An 18,221-nucleotide genomic window follows, 5' to 3' on the forward strand; every position below is an offset into this window, starting at 1 on the left:
GAATAAATATATATTTGATGAATATGGAAGCGAATAAGCCTCTCTAGAAAATTGAATTACGGAGTAAAGTAATAGAAAATGATGGACCTGTTTCACAAGAAAATCGCAATGCTCTTACAATCAGAATCAGAGAGCCCTCTATTTTAGAGCTCAAATTCAAATTAGAATAGACATTTTTTACATTATATGAATCAATGTACAAGAAAAGACTTTGCGTTGTCAATACAAATATAAAACGCCATGGATAAAATAACATGATACTTGAGATGAAGAATGTTGATGTAAGAATTAGAGGAGAGAGAATGCGAAGTTTGAAAGTTGACATGCATGAAATTATGATACAGAGATAAAATTATAGATTAATGATATACAAGTCCCACTAGAATTATAAACATTGATGGGTGAAATAATCTATTCAGTCGAACTGTTTTATTCGGCTGCAATTTGAATAATTATTTCAACTGCTCTAATTAGACCAGGGCCCTCCAACGTACGGCCCGCGGGCCACATCCGGCCCGCGGATAGATTTTGTCTGGCCCGCCGAGAGTCATTGCTGCAGATTTTTAAAAATATATATCTATACACATTTTTGACAACAACTGTGAGTTCAGTACTCTTCTCTTACTAGCCACTTCATTTCTTAATAAGTGTAAAATAAGCTGTAAACAAGCAGCGATCAACCATTGCGAGATGTTAGCATACGGTCTGCACGGACTGTACATGTCTCTCCCAGTAAAAGACTCTAAAAACATAAAAAACCATGCTCAAGCTATGTTTTCTCTTTTTGGATCTACCTACAAGTGTGAGCAGACATTTTCAAAAATGAAGTTTGCTAAATCCAAATACAGATCTACCTTGTCATATGATCATTTGAAACAATTTTAAAGATCGGAACCACAAAGTTTGATCCTAAATGGGCGGACATTCTAAGTGGAAAAGAAATGCAATGTTCTCACTAAGAATAAATAACTTTCTGTAAATTCGTGTATTGTCAAGTTGTCTTATTACTATTAAAAAATTATTATCATTTTGTTTAACTTGCTAAATTTATGCATTGTCAAGTTTTCTTATGACCTTTCTACACTCAATAAATTGTACTTTGCATTGGAATGAAATTGGTTTGTTTCTTCCTGTGTTTCAATTAAACCTACTTGAAACTCCTCATATTATTTAAATGGGAATATAATAATTTTACACCCCACAAATTCCCGTCGTGTGTGTCCCCACAAGTCAAATTCCACGTACATCCTTCTTATTGGCCCTCTAAGCCTCCCAAGAACTAACAATGTGGCCCTAGGATAAAAAACGTTGGAGACCCCTGAATGAGACTATTAAATGATGATTCAGTAAATGATACAGCAGCATGAATATATGAAGTGAACTGTTTTATATTCAGTAGTCTACCGTTTTAGACTTGAAGTTCGATCTATAGAACAAGTTCGATTGCAATATTCAAACTGGACAGGTCATCTAAATACTCACGAACTGGGTTAAACAGGAGGAGGTGGATGAGAAGGAGAAGGAAGAGGAGGCTGACGACTCCTGGCAGTCTGGTGGATCCGAGATGATGGCGACAGTGCAGATGCACTCCCAGGCAGTGTGAGTCCCGTTGGTCCGGCGAGAAAGACGAGAAGCCGGTCAAAGACAAAGAGGAAGTAGTGTGTGACCGGGTGGGCAACGCGTTCACTTTCTGCTCAACCGAGTCTCATCCCTCCCAGTGCACATTCATTGCCCAACTCATTATCTGATAAATATGATAGATGATTTGAGAATGTGCAAGTGATGGTCAAATGCGTCATAAAAACTTAACTGGAGCTTGTAAACGAGAGAGATGAGTGTTGTTCCTCAAAATAAGATTCTTTATATTAGCGAAAAACGAACAAATAGATGTAGAATAGATAAGAGCCCAGATAAAATAAGGTCCCCGTTATAACTTATCTATTATGAAAATTCTTGAACGTTCTCCTATACTGTATCCTCAAAGGTACACTCTGAAGACCCATAATCACGTAAGTGATGAAAAATAAAAAAAAAACTATTGAAAGTCCAAGCATCTCCATTGGAAATCGAAAGTGTTCCAGCTTATTTTCCTATTGGGTCTTACAAAAAGTGGAACAGAAGATGTAAATCACAGAGTATCATTTGATTAACGGTACATGAACTCTGAAGAGAAAGGCTTTTCTTAATTGGCCATGTGGTTATCGACAAAATGACCACCCAATATGTAGCTGTTCTGCTTTTACTATTAGGCACAACCCAATTTGTGGGTAGAGGCCAGAAATTAAGGCGTTAATCATTTGGCTGGACTGAAACATTTGCTAGATGCAGTTGTTATTAATTCGAAAATAATGTATGAGAAGATGCAGCCAAGTAACGCAGCGTGTCTGAATAGTTATTCTAAATCATAATTCTATACGTGCTCCCCGGCTAATAGTCTAATTAGAGCAGTTGGAATAATTATTCAATTGCTGCCGAATAAAACAGTTCGACTGGATAGATGATTTCAACCATCAATGTTCATAATTGTAGTGGGACTTTTATATTTACAGCATGTAAGAAATTAATAGTAAAGCTACAGGAATACTTCCATTTGAAAATAAAATTTAACCTTAATGGAGCATTGTAGTTAATATTAAGATCATACAAGTATCAAGTGAATAAATCCTCTCAGATGGTTCATGATACAGTTTAGGTTGTTGAAAGAGTGATGCACTACAGAAAACTCAAATAGAAGGCAGTGATATTAGCAAGTTTGCATAGTTTATCAATAAGATGATAGTTTTGGGTGAAAACCTCTTGTTTCTATGGAACAATTGTGTGAATAAATATATATTTGATGAATATGGAAGCGAATAAGCCTCTCTAGAAAATTGAATTACGGAGTAAAGTAATAGAAAATGATGGACCTGTTTCACAAGAAAATCGCAATGCTCTTACAATCAGAATCAGAGAGCCCTCTATTTTAGAGCTCAAATTCAAATTAGAATAGACATTTTTTACATTATATGAATCAATGTACAAGAAAAGACTTTGCGTTGTCAATACAAATATAAAACGCCATGGATAAAATAACATGATACTTGAGATGAAGAATGTTGATGTAAGAATTAGAGGAGAGAGAATGCGAAGTTTGAAAGTTGACATGCATGAAATTATGATACAGAGATAAAATTATAGATTAATGATATACAAGTCCCACTAGAATTATAAACATTGATGGGTGAAATAATCTATTCAGTCGAACTGTTTTATTCGGCTGCAATTTGAATAATTATTTCAACTGCTCTAATTAGACCAGGGCCCTCCAACGTACGGCCCGCGGGCCACATCCGGCCCGCGGATAGATTTTGTCTGGCCCGCCGAGAGTCATTGCTGCAGATTTTTAAAAATATATATCTATACACATTTTTGACAACAACTGTGAGTTCAGTACTCTTCTCTTACTAGCCACTTCATTTCTTAATAAGTGTAAAATAAGCTGTAAACAAGCAGCGATCAACCATTGCGAGATGTTAGCATACGGTCTGCACGGACTGTACATGTCTCTCCCAGTAAAAGACTCTAAAAACATAAAAAACCATGCTCAAGCTATGTTTTCTCTTTTTGGATCTACCTACAAGTTTGCTAAATCCAAATACAGATCTACCTTGTCATATGATCATTTGAAAACAATTTTAAAGATCGGAACCACAAAGTTTGATCCTAAATGGGCGGACATTCTAAGTGGAAAAGAAATGCAATGTTCTCACTAAGAATAAATAACTTTCTGTAAATTCGTGTATTGTCAAGTTGTCTTATTACTATTAAAAAATTATTATCATTTTGTTTAACTTGCTAAATTTATGCATTGTCAAGTTTTCTTATGACCTTTCTACACTCAATAAATTGTACTTTGCATTGGAATGAAATTGGTTTGTTTCTTCCTGTGTTTCAATTAAACCTACTTGAAACTCCTCATATTATTTAAATGGGAATATAATAATTTTACACCCCACAAATTCCCGTCGTGTGTGTCCCCACAAGTCAAATTCCACGTACATCCTTCTTATTGGCCCTCTAAGCCTCCCAAGAATTAACAATGTGGCCCTAGGATAAAAAACGTTGGAGACCCCTGAATGAGACTATTAAATGATGATTCAGTAAATGATACAGCAGCATGAATATATGAAGTGAACGGTTTTATATTCAGTAGTCTACCGTTTTAGACTTGAAGTTCGATCTATAGAACAAGTTCGATTGCAATATTCAAACTGGACAGGTCATCTAAATACTCACGAACTGGGTTAAACAGGTAATGTCGGTTGAATACAGTACAGTATTTGGTAACCCTCCTTTCAAATTAATTTTAGTTTAGATTCCAGGATTTTTAATTCAAATTCCAAACTTCATTTGGCAAATTATTGAATAATTCTACTGCTTCGTAAAGTGTTATTTTTTCCAAATTTTTCATTTCAAGTTCAGGATAGAGCAATAAAGTATGGGCTCTTGTTTCCATTTAAAAGTTCATCACAAGAAACGCCTTTGCTATATGAACTTAATTACGAATTCCGAATCAATCCGGATTCAAAGAGAAGCACACTACCATAGAGCAAGTCCACACAATCACCAATATTATTCAAATATCTATTAAGAGAGGGAAATTTGTAGTGCAGTTTTCCTGGATGTTGCCCAAGCATTTGATGAGGTTTTGCACATCTGTCTATTAGCCAAATTGAGAACTGTGCATCCAATTGAATACTCTGGAATATTATAGTCATATTTAGTGAGAAGATATTGCAGAGTCAAGCAGGAAGCCGCCTATTCTGAACTGAACAAGATAAGAACAAAGATTGTTCTTTGGCCAATTTTATATCTACTGTATACCAGCGATCAACCTGAGTTGGAAAATAATACAGTGGCAACATTTGATAACGACACAACTGTACTACCCCTAGGCAACATTAGTTTGAAAGCTATGAGGAGACTTCAGGATGCTGCTGATGAAATCTCCAGGTGGGCCAAACTGTGGGAAAACAGAATAAATGATACCAAATCAGTCCAAATCAACTCCACCAACAAAAAATATGAACAAATTCCCTTATCCAATAATAAAAAACTTATTTCATTTGCAAACGAGGCCATGATATAGGAATGACTCTGGATGCAAGGTTACGTTGGAAAAGATCACGTGAAGAAAAAATAAGAAATATCTTAAGAAAGAAGGCTAGAAATAAGGTTTAGAGAAAATAAGGTTAATAGGTCGACATTCAGTTCTTTCTAACAAATACAAGATTCTCAACTAAAAGCTGATCCTGAAACCCATATGGATGTTTGAAATACAGCTCTGGGGTTGTGCCAGCAAGAGCAATGTGTATGGCCTCTTTCACACGATAGGAGACGTGCAACTTGAACACTGAACAGTGTTCTCGTTTTTTTGTCGAAGTACATTGAGTCAAATCGTGTCTTTCACATGGTGACTCCTATCCAGGAACCTCGTTTTGTCACGTCTTTTCCCCTCGAGGCAAGCAGAGGCAAGATCTAACAACTGTGCCGACGGTTCCACAAAGTATGACTCATCACTTTTTTCTCAAAGTCTAACTTCCTTAAAAATATAGATAGAAGATTTCTGATTTCGGATTTGGATTCAGCGACCCCAAATTCTTTAAAGCGTAAGTCCCGTTTTCGAAAATATCCGAAAACAAGGAAGTTATGGCTGTTTTTAATAAAGCTTTCTATTATCATATAATTATACGGTAAAAACGAACAGGTACTGTACTATACAGTACGTAAGTACTCTAGCTATTATAATACAACTTACACTGTATTCGTGTAGGAAATTTGGTAGGTTATTTATCTTGATTTCTGAAAATACCCCAAAATAAGGGAGTAAGATAACTTTGAAAAACCAAAGTTTTCCTGCCGATTGAAGAAACATTAAAAATTAGTCTAAGAAATATTATGTCTTAGAATAAAAACGTGTAACAAATATCAGATCACTATTCAAGCTATCAAGCTTTTCATAAATTTATTTGTCTCCTCATGGCAGAAGGTTTGCGCCCAACGTTTTCACTTAAACATTTCTATGATTAAATTGTGATAAAGAACATTATCGTATTGATCTTCTAAATCCAGTTACATGTACATCGATTTTCGTAAAATTGATTTTTTACCGTTCCTATGAATTCTAAGAATTCTATGAATTGTTTATACAGGTTCATCACAACTTCTTAAATAACAATATGTTTGCTTCAACAGAATTCATAAGGACGACAAAACATCGAACAACAAAAAAACGCTTTCTGAGTAACTGGCTTTAACAAAGCATGGCTTCACGAAATACAGTACGATAATTTAGAATAGTTGGTACAATGGTTATGCTTTTCGCATTATGGCAGCACTGGGCTTTCTCACTCACTTCTCCAGTTGACACTTGTTGACTTGTCAGTTGTTGACTTGACTTTGACACCTGTCATTACGCGATGTCCGAGTTTGATGTGGAGCTGTTGATTACTGCAGTTTGCAACCGACCTATTTATTTATATTTATTTCTATTCTTTCAATTCCTATTATTACCATAGATCGATTCAGATCAGCACAATGTTTATACTGTATGTTCATAATAGATTTTTCTGATTGTAAAAAGAAATAGTCAATAATTGCTGGGAATTTAAAGTGATATTCAACGATTTGAACCTGATAAATTGGATTGTTGAATGACAATTGAAATTCAGTGAATTTTACTGTACAAAATTCCTTTTCCTCATATTTTATTGGGTGATGAGTGGAGATGATTTATGATTTCATATTTGGATTCATCTTTTCATAGTTCAATATTTTTTTGGAAAACTAGAACTTTTAAAAATTAAAAATGTTTATGTATAAACTTCTCAGGTGTTCAAAAACTTCTTAAAACCTTTGCCTGTCCCTTTGTGAGGCAGGAGTATCATTATCTTAGTACGTACTATATAATCATATGATAATGGAAAGCTATATTAAAAACAGCTATAACTCCCTTGTTTTCGGGTATTTTTGAAAATGGGACTTACGCTTTAAAGAATTTGGGGTCGCTGAATCCAAATCCGAAATCAGAAATCTTCTATCTATATTTTTAAGGAAGTTAGACTTTGAGAAAAAGTGATGAGTCATACTTTTCGCAAACGGCGGCATAGTTGTTAGATCTGTCGGCTTATTCGTAAGATCCCCATGTGAAAGTACAGGAGAGCTGCAAAATATGAAATATGATCTTCCGTAATATGATATTCCAGGAGCGAGGTCTCTGCCGTGTGAAACTGGCCTATGTGACTCATCGGATCCAGGAAAAAGTTTTGAGAAACATCGTTGATCCTCCAAGATTTATCTGGAAAGCCGACATCCACAGAAATCTGGAGTCTCAACATAAATTAGACGCTTCGCACGCAAGAAATCATAGATAGGATCAAACGACATGAAAATGAAATATGCTGTCAGCTACTTGACAACACACATATTATGCTGATAGAAGCGAGCTAAATCTTTGGAATTTTGTAGTATTAAATAGTGGAAGTGCCAAATGCAGAGCAGCGTTTATTGTGTGAAAGTGTAACAATAAAACATGAAAAATCAGTTGTATATTTTCTAATAAAATATTATTGTCTATTTCATGTTAGTTGCTAGAAGTAGCTATATGAGAAAAATTATTCATGAGTCATTTTACACCAGATTGCAATGTATTCAGAAAATAAATAAAAAATATGAGAATTATGTGGACAAAAATTATTCCATATCTTTCTCTATACAAAATCTTAGTTTTTATAGAGTTATCAATATATAAGTTATGTATCGATGCATCCTACTCTACTTTGTATTAGACTCCCTGTTAAATAGCAGTGTATGAAATATGAGGAAACCCCCCCAAGCCCATATTCACCATCTCAGTTTCTATTCGTAGATGATGCACACATAGGCTTCTTCCCGTGCATGGAGAGTGCTTGGGTGATTTCATGAGATGATCAAACGTCCATGCCATCAGCCGGATTCGAACTCACGACCCAGGCGGTACTAGCAGACAGAAGTTCGTGCTCCTGACCACTAGACCAACCCGGCCGGCAAGTTTAAACTGAGATTGCTGGTTTAAGCCCGGAATGAAGCACATTATTATAAATATGACCATATTATCATGTAATCGTAAATTAGCGTTAAACGAGGATACGATACTTTAAAATAGTGTTCCATTTATATTATTTGAGAAAAAACCCAATTCAATTCAATACTGCATAATATGGCCCTTAGTGACAAAGTTGGCTAAATAATTCGAATAAGCTTTCAGAATAATGTCTAGGCTAGATCAGTTGTTTATTCACAAATCAGTGAATTTATCTATTGGAGTAAATCTATCAAAGACCACAGACAAAGCTCATGTGAGAATTATTATAGAGACTCCCCTTATTGTAATTGCGAAGCGTGGTTACGCCTCCTTTTCTCGTTTATGTCCGAAGCATCGGAGCATGAGCTTCACAGACGATTCCCAGAGACCATTTCATACAACAAAGCAAGGATTAGTGATGATTTACAGAGATTGCAATCAACAATAATAATAATAAGTAAACGATGGAGAGTGTATGGGTGTTCTTTTCGCACCATCTGAAAACGAAAGTGCTTTTTATTACAGTCGGAGTAATGCATATTGCGGGAGGATTGGTGCTAATGTGAATTGGTGAATAACTGAATAATAGTGTCTGAATAATAGTGAATAACTCAATAACAGATAGTGCACATGATTATAGTCTAGTACTATAGTTTGCACTATAATCTTTCCCAATCATTCATTGTTAAGAATCATATCTTGCATTTATATCAATGTATAAACAAACAAATAAGTGAATATTATACAATGAATGCATGAGCTGTGAGCTGTGAGCTGTCAACGCGGTGGAGTGGACACTTTTAATTGTTTTTAGGTAAATGTTGTATTACACTACAAATAGGCCTACTGCTCATGATATGGAACTGGTTCCTTTGCTATTATGCATTCATTGAATTGGTGGAGGGTAGTGAGTGTTGATTGATGAATATGTATGATACCACAAATAGTGATAGTGTTGGTTCACATTATATAGTGTAAGTTGTATAGGTATTGGAGAAGATCAGCCGTGGCCAGTGAGACGAGTGTGCCAGTTTCCACGGCCCAAACCAAGTGCGTTTGACCCAAAGAACTCGTATATGTACATATGTACTATGTAGTTCTATGTATGAGCAGCTCCATGCTTTGACCTGAGCGCAGCTGGTTCACGATAACCATACAGTCGCAAGTAGCAAGCTGCTCAGTCCCGTTTCACCAATATGCGGTTCTGATGCATGCTGCTAGCCCCAGCCACACAAGAAACGACCACAGGGTGAGAGGCCAGGAGGCAGAGTGGACAGAGAAAAGTAAGCGTAAGAAAGAAAGAAAGGAAAGTGGAAGAAAATGGAGGAAGGAAAGAAGGAAAAAGAGATGGGAAGGATTAAAAAGAGTGGAAGATAGTTGGGGAACGTCGATAGAAAAAGAGGAGGGAAACATAGAAAATTATCTGGTAAGAAAGTGCAAGTGAGATGCTGAAAACAATACAATCTGAATAGATGAATCAGACAATACAGGCTTACTTGGGTGGAAGGATTTTCTGGCTTTTCATCTTCTTCTTCAATAGAAAAATATATTCTTAGTGAAACATAATCAACTTTTCATTTTTGGGATATTGTCAAAAGTGTTACTTGAATGTTTTGTGGATCTAGGTGTCATAGTTATATCAAGTTAAAACTCACAGTAGTCAAAGGAATAATTCATGCACAACAATAGAACACCAATCGAGCAATCTAAACACTAATATAACATTAATAAGGACTTCGATGTAAGTTTTATCTGGATATTACCGAATCGTAGTCATAAGTTCATACTCCTTGAATAGGAGTAAGCACAATTATCTTGCTCTGTATATTGATATTTATCACATTTATATCCAATGTGATTGAAATATTGCATGAGAATGTGAAAGTTGAAACAGGATTAGGGTCAAGACACATGAAGCATTTTTACACTAGTCGGTAGGGCATCCTGCATCCTACAAGTGAGATGTATCCTGCTCACCAATCAGCTGATTGGGTTGACATTCGAGAATCAGCTGATAATCAGCAGATCGGAGAGATTCCTGCCCGGCCGACTCATCTAAAAAAACCTCATGTGTTTTGGCCCCGAGGAATAAATAATGGAGAGATTGAGAGGTACATCAGAGAAATGAATCAGAATAAAGATTCGAATATGGATCACTGATATCCTACCTACTGAGTATTTGCAATTATATTATGTTTGCAGAGAATTGTAAAGTTTGACTAACCGCGAAAGGGTAGAGTGCTTATCATCAGGACGTTTGATTCCTCCATTGGCCCACACACGTCCTCGTGTAACTCCATTTGTTCCATCTGCAACAACACAGAAAATATTATAAAAATTGAATTTGAATTAATTCACATTAGGCTATCCAATGACAACAGATCTGTAAAATATCATCAGTTTATGGAGGGTCTGAAGTGGCCCAAATAAAAATAAAAAGAAGATATACGTAGTTGAACCAAATGTACTGAAGTATATAGTCTCTATTTATTTTGAAGCATAATCCTTGATGCTCATAATAAGAGAGGGATTCGAAAATAATTATGCCAAATTAATGGTCATTAATGAATATCAAGTGAGTCAAAGAGAAAGAATGAATGAATAAGATGGAACTCATTATTGCCATTATTTTTTTTTTAACAATACTGCTCAATACAGCACAACTCTAAAATAACAGTGTAGTTTAGTAGACAGGTAACAAAGACACTACAGTAGAGCAGTAAATACATTAATGAAATCCTTGATCATTAATATATGATAGTGTTATTTGGTGTATGCAGTACCTGCATTCAGTATTGCATAAAGGTAGCTATGAATTAGACTGTTGAGGATATATTGTTAGTAGGCTGTTTTACGAGATAATAAAATCAGTTTAAATCCGATTGAAATACAATGGATGCCCACTTGCCCACTCACAGTTTGTAAATAGAAGCCTTATGGTGAATTTAAAGTATCGTTCCATTACTGAGGATAATTGAATGATACAATTTATTAGTGGCAATGATAATAGATAATTGGAAAAAATCCATTGGGTTCAGGGTCTAGTAATAACGAATTCCAGTATTCAATTATTGAGTTTTGTCATGGCACATAATATACAGTCTCCAAATGAAAATAATGCAAATCGCCAATTAAATCAAAGGGCATGCGCGGGTTTGTCAATTACACTTGAGAGCCAAAATTTACATATCTTGTTCGCCAGATAGTCACAATAGCTGTACTTATCGTCACTAATGACACGCAGTAGCGATAATGCTATAGAAGTTGGTTCAGTTGCTGTTACTCAACTGCCTTTGTACAACAAACCGACACTGTAGAGTTTTTAGAGATAGAGAAATGAACTTGGGTATAAAAATCTTGGCTACATGGTATTGTTGCTCTAGTAAAACAAAATGTTTCTGAAAATATTAATTTTAGGAAAAGTTATTCAATTTACCAAAAAAACCCAAAAATAACTCAACTAGAAGTTATTTTTGGTTATTTTTAGTAAATCGAATAACTATCTTAAAAATTGATATTTTCAGATTTTTTTTACTGGATCAACAATACCATAAAGAATCTATCCTCTAAATCTCATGGATTTATCTCTTACTGAATTTGAAATGTTCTGTCCCAAAAATTTAAACTTCAGTCGCTCATATCTCAAAAAGTAATGAATCTGATTTGCCTTACCCTATTAAGGCTGTGCAAAGGCTAAAAATATACTTTTTACTCGTGATATTTTTAAAATTTTGTGGATTTGTATATCATCAAGCTATCAAAATGAGAAAGTTTTCTCAGGAAAACATTTTTTTTTCAGAACATTACATTTTGAGATATGAGCTTAGTCGCTCATATCTCAAAATGTAATGTTCTGAAAAAAAATGTTTTCCTGAGAAAACTTTCTCATTTTGATAGCTTGATGATATACAAATCCACAAAATTTTAAAAATATCACGAGTAAAAAGTATATTTTTAGCCTTTGCACAGCCTTAATAGGATAAGGCAAATCAGATTCAATTATGCAATATAGTTAGTACTCAATGGCCATCTACATTTTTTGTTACAGTCTATACAAGCTCGACTGATCCTTTACAATTCTATCATTTCCAAACGATAATGAAGATTACATTCTTAAGACATTCTGAAGATTACATTCTTCAGACTCAATTACCGACATGCAGTCAATCATTTCGGATATGAATAATATTGAAAATAAAACACATAAATAGGGAAAGTTTAAACTATATAAGTTTAAATTTACAAGAAATTTCATGTGTACGGTGTGTTGAGGAATTTTGAGTGTATTCGGGATGTCTCTTTCAGGTTTAATTACTTATCAGTACTTATCAGAATTATTATAACAAGATCCTCAATAAAATTAAAAGTCCAAACAATTCTGATATATTTTCTCCGTGATTTTCGAAACCGTGAATTTCTCCGTGACTAGTTTGAAACTGATTTTAGATGAAACCCTTCATTTTAACTATTTTGTGGCACAAATCTACATACTTATTTTTTATGGTATTAGCAAAAATAATACTTGTAAAACTTCTTGATCTGACGGATTCTTCTCTCCAGGTTCGTCACAGTTGTCACCATCATAATCATCGTCGTCACCATCTATCAAAATTTCATTTGAATTTTCCATTTGAACACTTTGGAGTATGTATTGGTCTTCTGGGAAATCAGAAACAGCTACATCTTCATCCAAAAAAATAAAATCTTCAAGAGGAGCGTCATCAACTAAGTTTCCTGAACTTTTTAGAAAGTCCCATTGCTTTTTCAAATCAGCCAAAGTCAAGTTCTCCTCATTATCATTATCATGTGTGAACGAATTGAATCCTCCTTTGGAGAAACAATTGAAAACTGTTGTTCTTGTAACGTCATTCGTCCATACGTTTGCCAATTCAGAGATGGACTCCCTCAAATTAATAATGTTCTTAAGAATGATTTCATTGTTCTCTACAATAGTGACAATTTTTTTCAGAATTTTTTTTCTGTAGTGTACTTTAAAATTTTCTATTATTCCCTGATTGAGCGGTTGTAGTGTCGACGTTACATTTGGTGGGAAGAAAAACACTATGACACTTTTTAATTTGGAATTTATGTATTGCGGATGTGCAGGGCAGTGTCAATGAAAAGTGCAATTTTCCTTTCCTCTTTGGAGATTTGCTTGTCAAGCTTCACCATCCATTCGATGAAAATCTCGATTGTCATCCACGCTTTTTTATTAAATGCATAGTCGATCGGTTCTTGATGATATAGAACGTATCAGACACAATAATTGACAGGCTTAAGAAATAATCGAACTCAGAAAGCGAATTAACAAAACTGAAATATATTATGATAAAATATGTAATCATACAGTGCAGGTTCAGAATTTGATTCACAGGTTGATAATAATTTAGCATTAACAGAATAGTTAAAAATTTTCTTGTGCTTGCATGATACCATGCGTGATTCAACAGAATTTTACAATTGATAAGATTTAACAGTTTTGAAAAAATAGTGAAAAATGAATTATAAAATATTTTTTAAAATTGCTCGGGGTCGTGGTTCAGGCAGCGGAGGATAGTCAATCAACTACAAGTTCGTATGAATTAAATATTGAATAAATTTTAGGCTCTTAATAACTAAAAGCGCTTGTCGGCGTGGCCAATAATTTAACGAAGAAAAAATTTATGTTTTTCTGCACTGAAATATTTTCGAAGCGTAGATTGGGGCCCCTTTTAAAACTTATAACTCACGTGAATTTCCTTGGCGGTCGTGGTTTTCTTCTTTAGATCAAAAATCGTTTGATCGGCAGCGGGTCCAGGCTTCGGTTTCAGCACGTGTGGAATTTTAGTTTAAATATCTCCTTCACCGAATTAATTAAGGGATAATTTACTTTAAGCTTTTAAATTTATCGATTGATGAAAACATAAATTTACAAATAACAAATAGATTGGCCTAAAATATCGGCTCACAAATAGAACATTTAAAATCGAACGAAAATTTTACAAATAGGTCTTGGTAACTATAAAGAGATCTGGACGGTGAGGATTTCAAAAGGGAAGTGCTGTCTTTTTCTCTCAGCTTCTTGGCTAGACCTTTCTTTTGAGAATCTCGATGTAATAATTTGCATAAAAATTTGCCATTGGTAGAACGCTTGTGACGTAGACATGACGTCAGTGGCAAGCAGTAGAATATAATTCTTTTAATTACAATAATAATTCAATTTATGTAATTCTTAAAACTGCTTAATCTTCTAGACATAGTTTCTCTCATACAATGTACATGTGCTAGCGTAAATGATAAGGCAGGGTTGTTGTCTGATAATAGATTAACATGTGTTGCTTTCAAACGATCACCTTCTTGGTGCTATTTCTATGCACTGTGATTGGCTTAGGCTTGCCAAAGAGATTTAATTACCATGTGGTTCAGTTGAATTAAATCATTAATAAATTAATATTCTTATACAATTTTTATTAGGTTTGGGACTGTTATAATTAATTTCTGCCGTTTTATCAATAATATAATTTCATGCTATGACCTAGTTAGTTACAATAAGACCTGACATATAATATAATTTCCTAAATAATAAATAATTTCAACGATAATACATACATTTTATTTTTTATTTTGAAATTCTTGATCCTTTATTGATAGTTTTATAATTTTTAGAAATGGTATTACATCTTGCGTGAAGCCAGCATGACATTGACAATACTTTGAATCAGTCAGCTGTGTTCGAACTGTTTTAAAACATCTGATCGATAGTAAACAAAGTGTAACCTCAAAATCAGTGAGCAATTCATAAACAATTTGTGCTTTATTTGCAAAATAATTATAATTTTATTGAATAATTTTCCTAGAAAATATTCAGTACAGAACGGTACTCTTATCTAATATACAGTTACTGATAAGTAAGCTTTATCGCTCGGTCGCTAACTATTCCTTTAGCAAATTCTTTTATTTTAAAAGGTAATCACAATTTTCTCTCTTCTCATGGGATCTATTTGAAAGATTCATCACACAAAAGCCCCAGGATATTTTAAATAGGTAATTGGGAGACGAGTCGAAACAATGACTATTTGAAAAATCCGATATTGTGATGAATACACTATTTCATCTCCTTACTTCTACGAAAACTCCACACTTAACACTAAAAACGATATATCGTGCACTTTTGGCTACGAGAAAATAAATAATTGATTGTTCCTTCCATTGGATACAATCGAAATACAATAATTAATGAGGTCTCTTTGGATCCTTCATTAAAACAACTCCACAACTTCCATTCACGGGTGGCTTATGAGCAGACCCATAACTATAACAAATATACAAAATTTCACATATTATCCTCTTAAGATTCAAACAGTATTTGCAACAAATATAGATTTTCATCATTTTTCATGGTTATTACAGGTTTCGACTCTTTGTTCTGGCTTTTACATAAATTGGGTGAGAGTGTGATTTAACTTCGGTGACTTGACAATTGTCTACCGTTTGACTCGAGCAATTTCTTATTTGCGCTTAGTACGTTGTGTACAAACAGGGTTACACTGGAAATGGTTTTCTTGATTTTTATCAATGCTGGTTACAAATATTATGCTTTCACGATTATATTTATCAATTTGAATTACAATTCATGATCTTTTGATGCAACAGTAATAAATTTCACACTTGAAGGTAAGAATTTCATTTTCTTTTTAGCTTTTTTAGCAATACATTTATATGACATAGAACATGCGCATTCCGTGCAAATTAACATAAATATATATTTTTGGTTGCGTTTTTTACTTATAATTCCACATTAAATAATAGGTTACATTAATTAACAACGATATTGCTTTGATTCCTATACATTGACTCTATGATTTCGCACACATTGGTTGGTGGGACGAAGAAAATTATCGAACAGGCTTTGGTTCTGAATAGATTTTTCTATCGATTCTGTATTTCGAGGTTAGATTTACATATTTTTCAAATAAACTTTGTTTATTTTCTTTCCTCCTATTCACTACTAACTTCATCTGGTTTCTAATTTATAATTATTTTCTGTTGATAATATAATTCTTGTTTCTGTTTTTCAGTTGTGCAGATGGTGTTAGACGATTGTTTCTGTGATGACTGTAGCACGAGACGGATGGCTTGATCAGGTTGGTAAATTTTTAAAGTTGTTTTCAGTTTTGTTTTCTTGACTTAGAGTTGATAATAATTTCTTCATTTGATGTGAATTAATAATATTTCCTTATTGGCTGAGATGCGGCGAAGTTTAGGTTATGTTGATTAGGCTGCAGTAGAAAAATGCTAGCTGCAAAGATATGATTCGGTGGGTAGGCTGTGATTATGAAGTGTTTGATAATTGGTGTATTCCACAATGTAGTTTCTAGTTGATTAAAACATTATTTCTTTCTCAAGCCCCCATCTAAATTTGATTTCTGATTTATTTCAAGTTTCTGTTCCAATTTGCAATTATCCGTTTTATCAAACTTGGCTTAAAACGAATGTGCCGACGAAGTAGGTAGATCTCTTCAGCCAATGTTGTCCTTCTTTGTTTACCGGTGACATGCAGTTTGATATCCTTAAACCTGACATGCCGGTGGTGTCTGTGGGTTTTTTCAAATAATCTTTTTCTTTTTTGCATGCCGGTGTACAGTCTGTTTGATTTTAACCGGACATGACTGCGGTGGTTGTAGGTTCTTCTTGATATGGTCTTCCTTTTTCCTTGCATGCTGGTAGGGAGTTTGATGTGGGATTTCAGCCTAACATGACGGCGATGTAGATAAACTCTATCAATGCTTTTTCTTTTCTGTTGAACTGCTATTTTGCTTGTGTGTTGTTTTGTTTTATAGGTTTTCAGTTTTGGTTGTGATTTTGGTTTGTTGTGGGTTTCCGTTTTACTTCTATTGTTTTGTGGGTTATCTTCATGAGTATTGGGTTTATATGTTGCAGGCGCTGTCCGCGGTGGATGGGAGATACGTGCGGTCGGCGGTCCGGGCTGCTCTTCAACGTGGTGGGCAACGTCCTTGGACTCCTGGTGTCCGGCGGGCGGTGATGCGGGCTGTCCCTCTATGCCATGGATGACGTCCTCGGCTTGGCTGGTGATGTCGTCCGGTCCCTCTCGGCGTTCGGCGGCGTGCGGTGCAACTTCAGTCTTGATATTCTCGGTGGGTTGGTTTTCCATACACGTTTCACGTTCGCTTGCCTGTTTTATGACCTCCTCGTCGAGTATGTTTGCTTCTGCATGCATGGGCTCAGTCTCTAGTCCACTATTGATTCTAATTGTCTGACTTTTCTCCTTGATTTGCTGTCCTAACATCCTGCTTCTTTCCGCTGCTTCCTCCAACTGTTGATCCAGTTTCTCAAAACCTTGTTCACTTGCTTTCCTCCGCTGTTGGATTTCCTTCTTTAATTCTTCCCGTGCTTTCTTGTTTTCTTTAATTATTTCTTCTCTTGCTTGTTTGTTTTCTTTAATTATTTCTTCTATTGCTTGTTGGTTTTCTTTAATTATTTCTTCTCTTGCTTGTTTGACCTTAACCTCCTTTTCAAGTATGTTTATTTCCGCGTGCGTGGGCTCGATCACTGGTCCAATATTGATTTCCATTGTTTGATATTCCTCCTCAATTTGCAATGTTACCGTCCTGCTTCCCCCTGCTGCTTCATTTAACCTTTGTTCCAGTTTTTCAAGATCAAAACCTTGTTCACATGCTATCTGCACCTGTCGGACATCTTCAATTATTTCTTCATTTGCTTGTATGTTTCCTTCAAATGCATTCTGTATTGCTTTCAGGATGGCGTTCCCATCCAGCATGATAACGAGCATAGGGTCTTCCTTTGATCGTCTGCTTTCTTCATAGGCATCGTTGAATGCTTTCAGTCTGATGCTTACTTCTTGCAAGGAAAGGGTGGGTGTGCGGTCCTCAACCGGCGGCAATGGTTCTGTGACGTTAGATGTGGGCATCTGAACCTCTGGAACGGTGGTACATGGGCGTTTCTCCCGCGCGACATCTTCCGTCCTTGAAGTCGCCGATGTGGGTTCCAGGATGCGGTGTGGTTGTGAACAATCGGGTGAGATGTCTTCGGTGTCCGACAGACTTGGATTGACCTGGTCGTTTCCTGCCATGGTTTGCGAAAAAATAATGCGACGAACGTG

General features: G+C 35.2%; 1 protein-coding gene across 1 annotated transcript in view; it reads right to left on the reverse strand.

The window, feature by feature from the left end:
* The window catches only part of LOC111047666 (calpain-1 catalytic subunit), a 187,084-nt gene that overhangs the window by 63,843 nt on the left and 105,020 nt on the right, over window positions 1-18,221 (reverse strand). The window contains exon 2 of the mRNA XM_039431316.1: window positions 10,326-10,410. Coding sequence (XP_039287250.1) covers window positions 10,326-10,410 — 85 coding nt within the window. The remainder of the gene's footprint in view (window positions 1-10,325; window positions 10,411-18,221) is intronic.

The sequence above is a fragment of the Nilaparvata lugens genome, chromosome 1 (assembly GCF_014356525.2).
Source record: "Nilaparvata lugens isolate BPH chromosome 1, ASM1435652v1, whole genome shotgun sequence".
Taxonomy (NCBI): domain Eukaryota; kingdom Metazoa; phylum Arthropoda; class Insecta; order Hemiptera; family Delphacidae; genus Nilaparvata; species Nilaparvata lugens.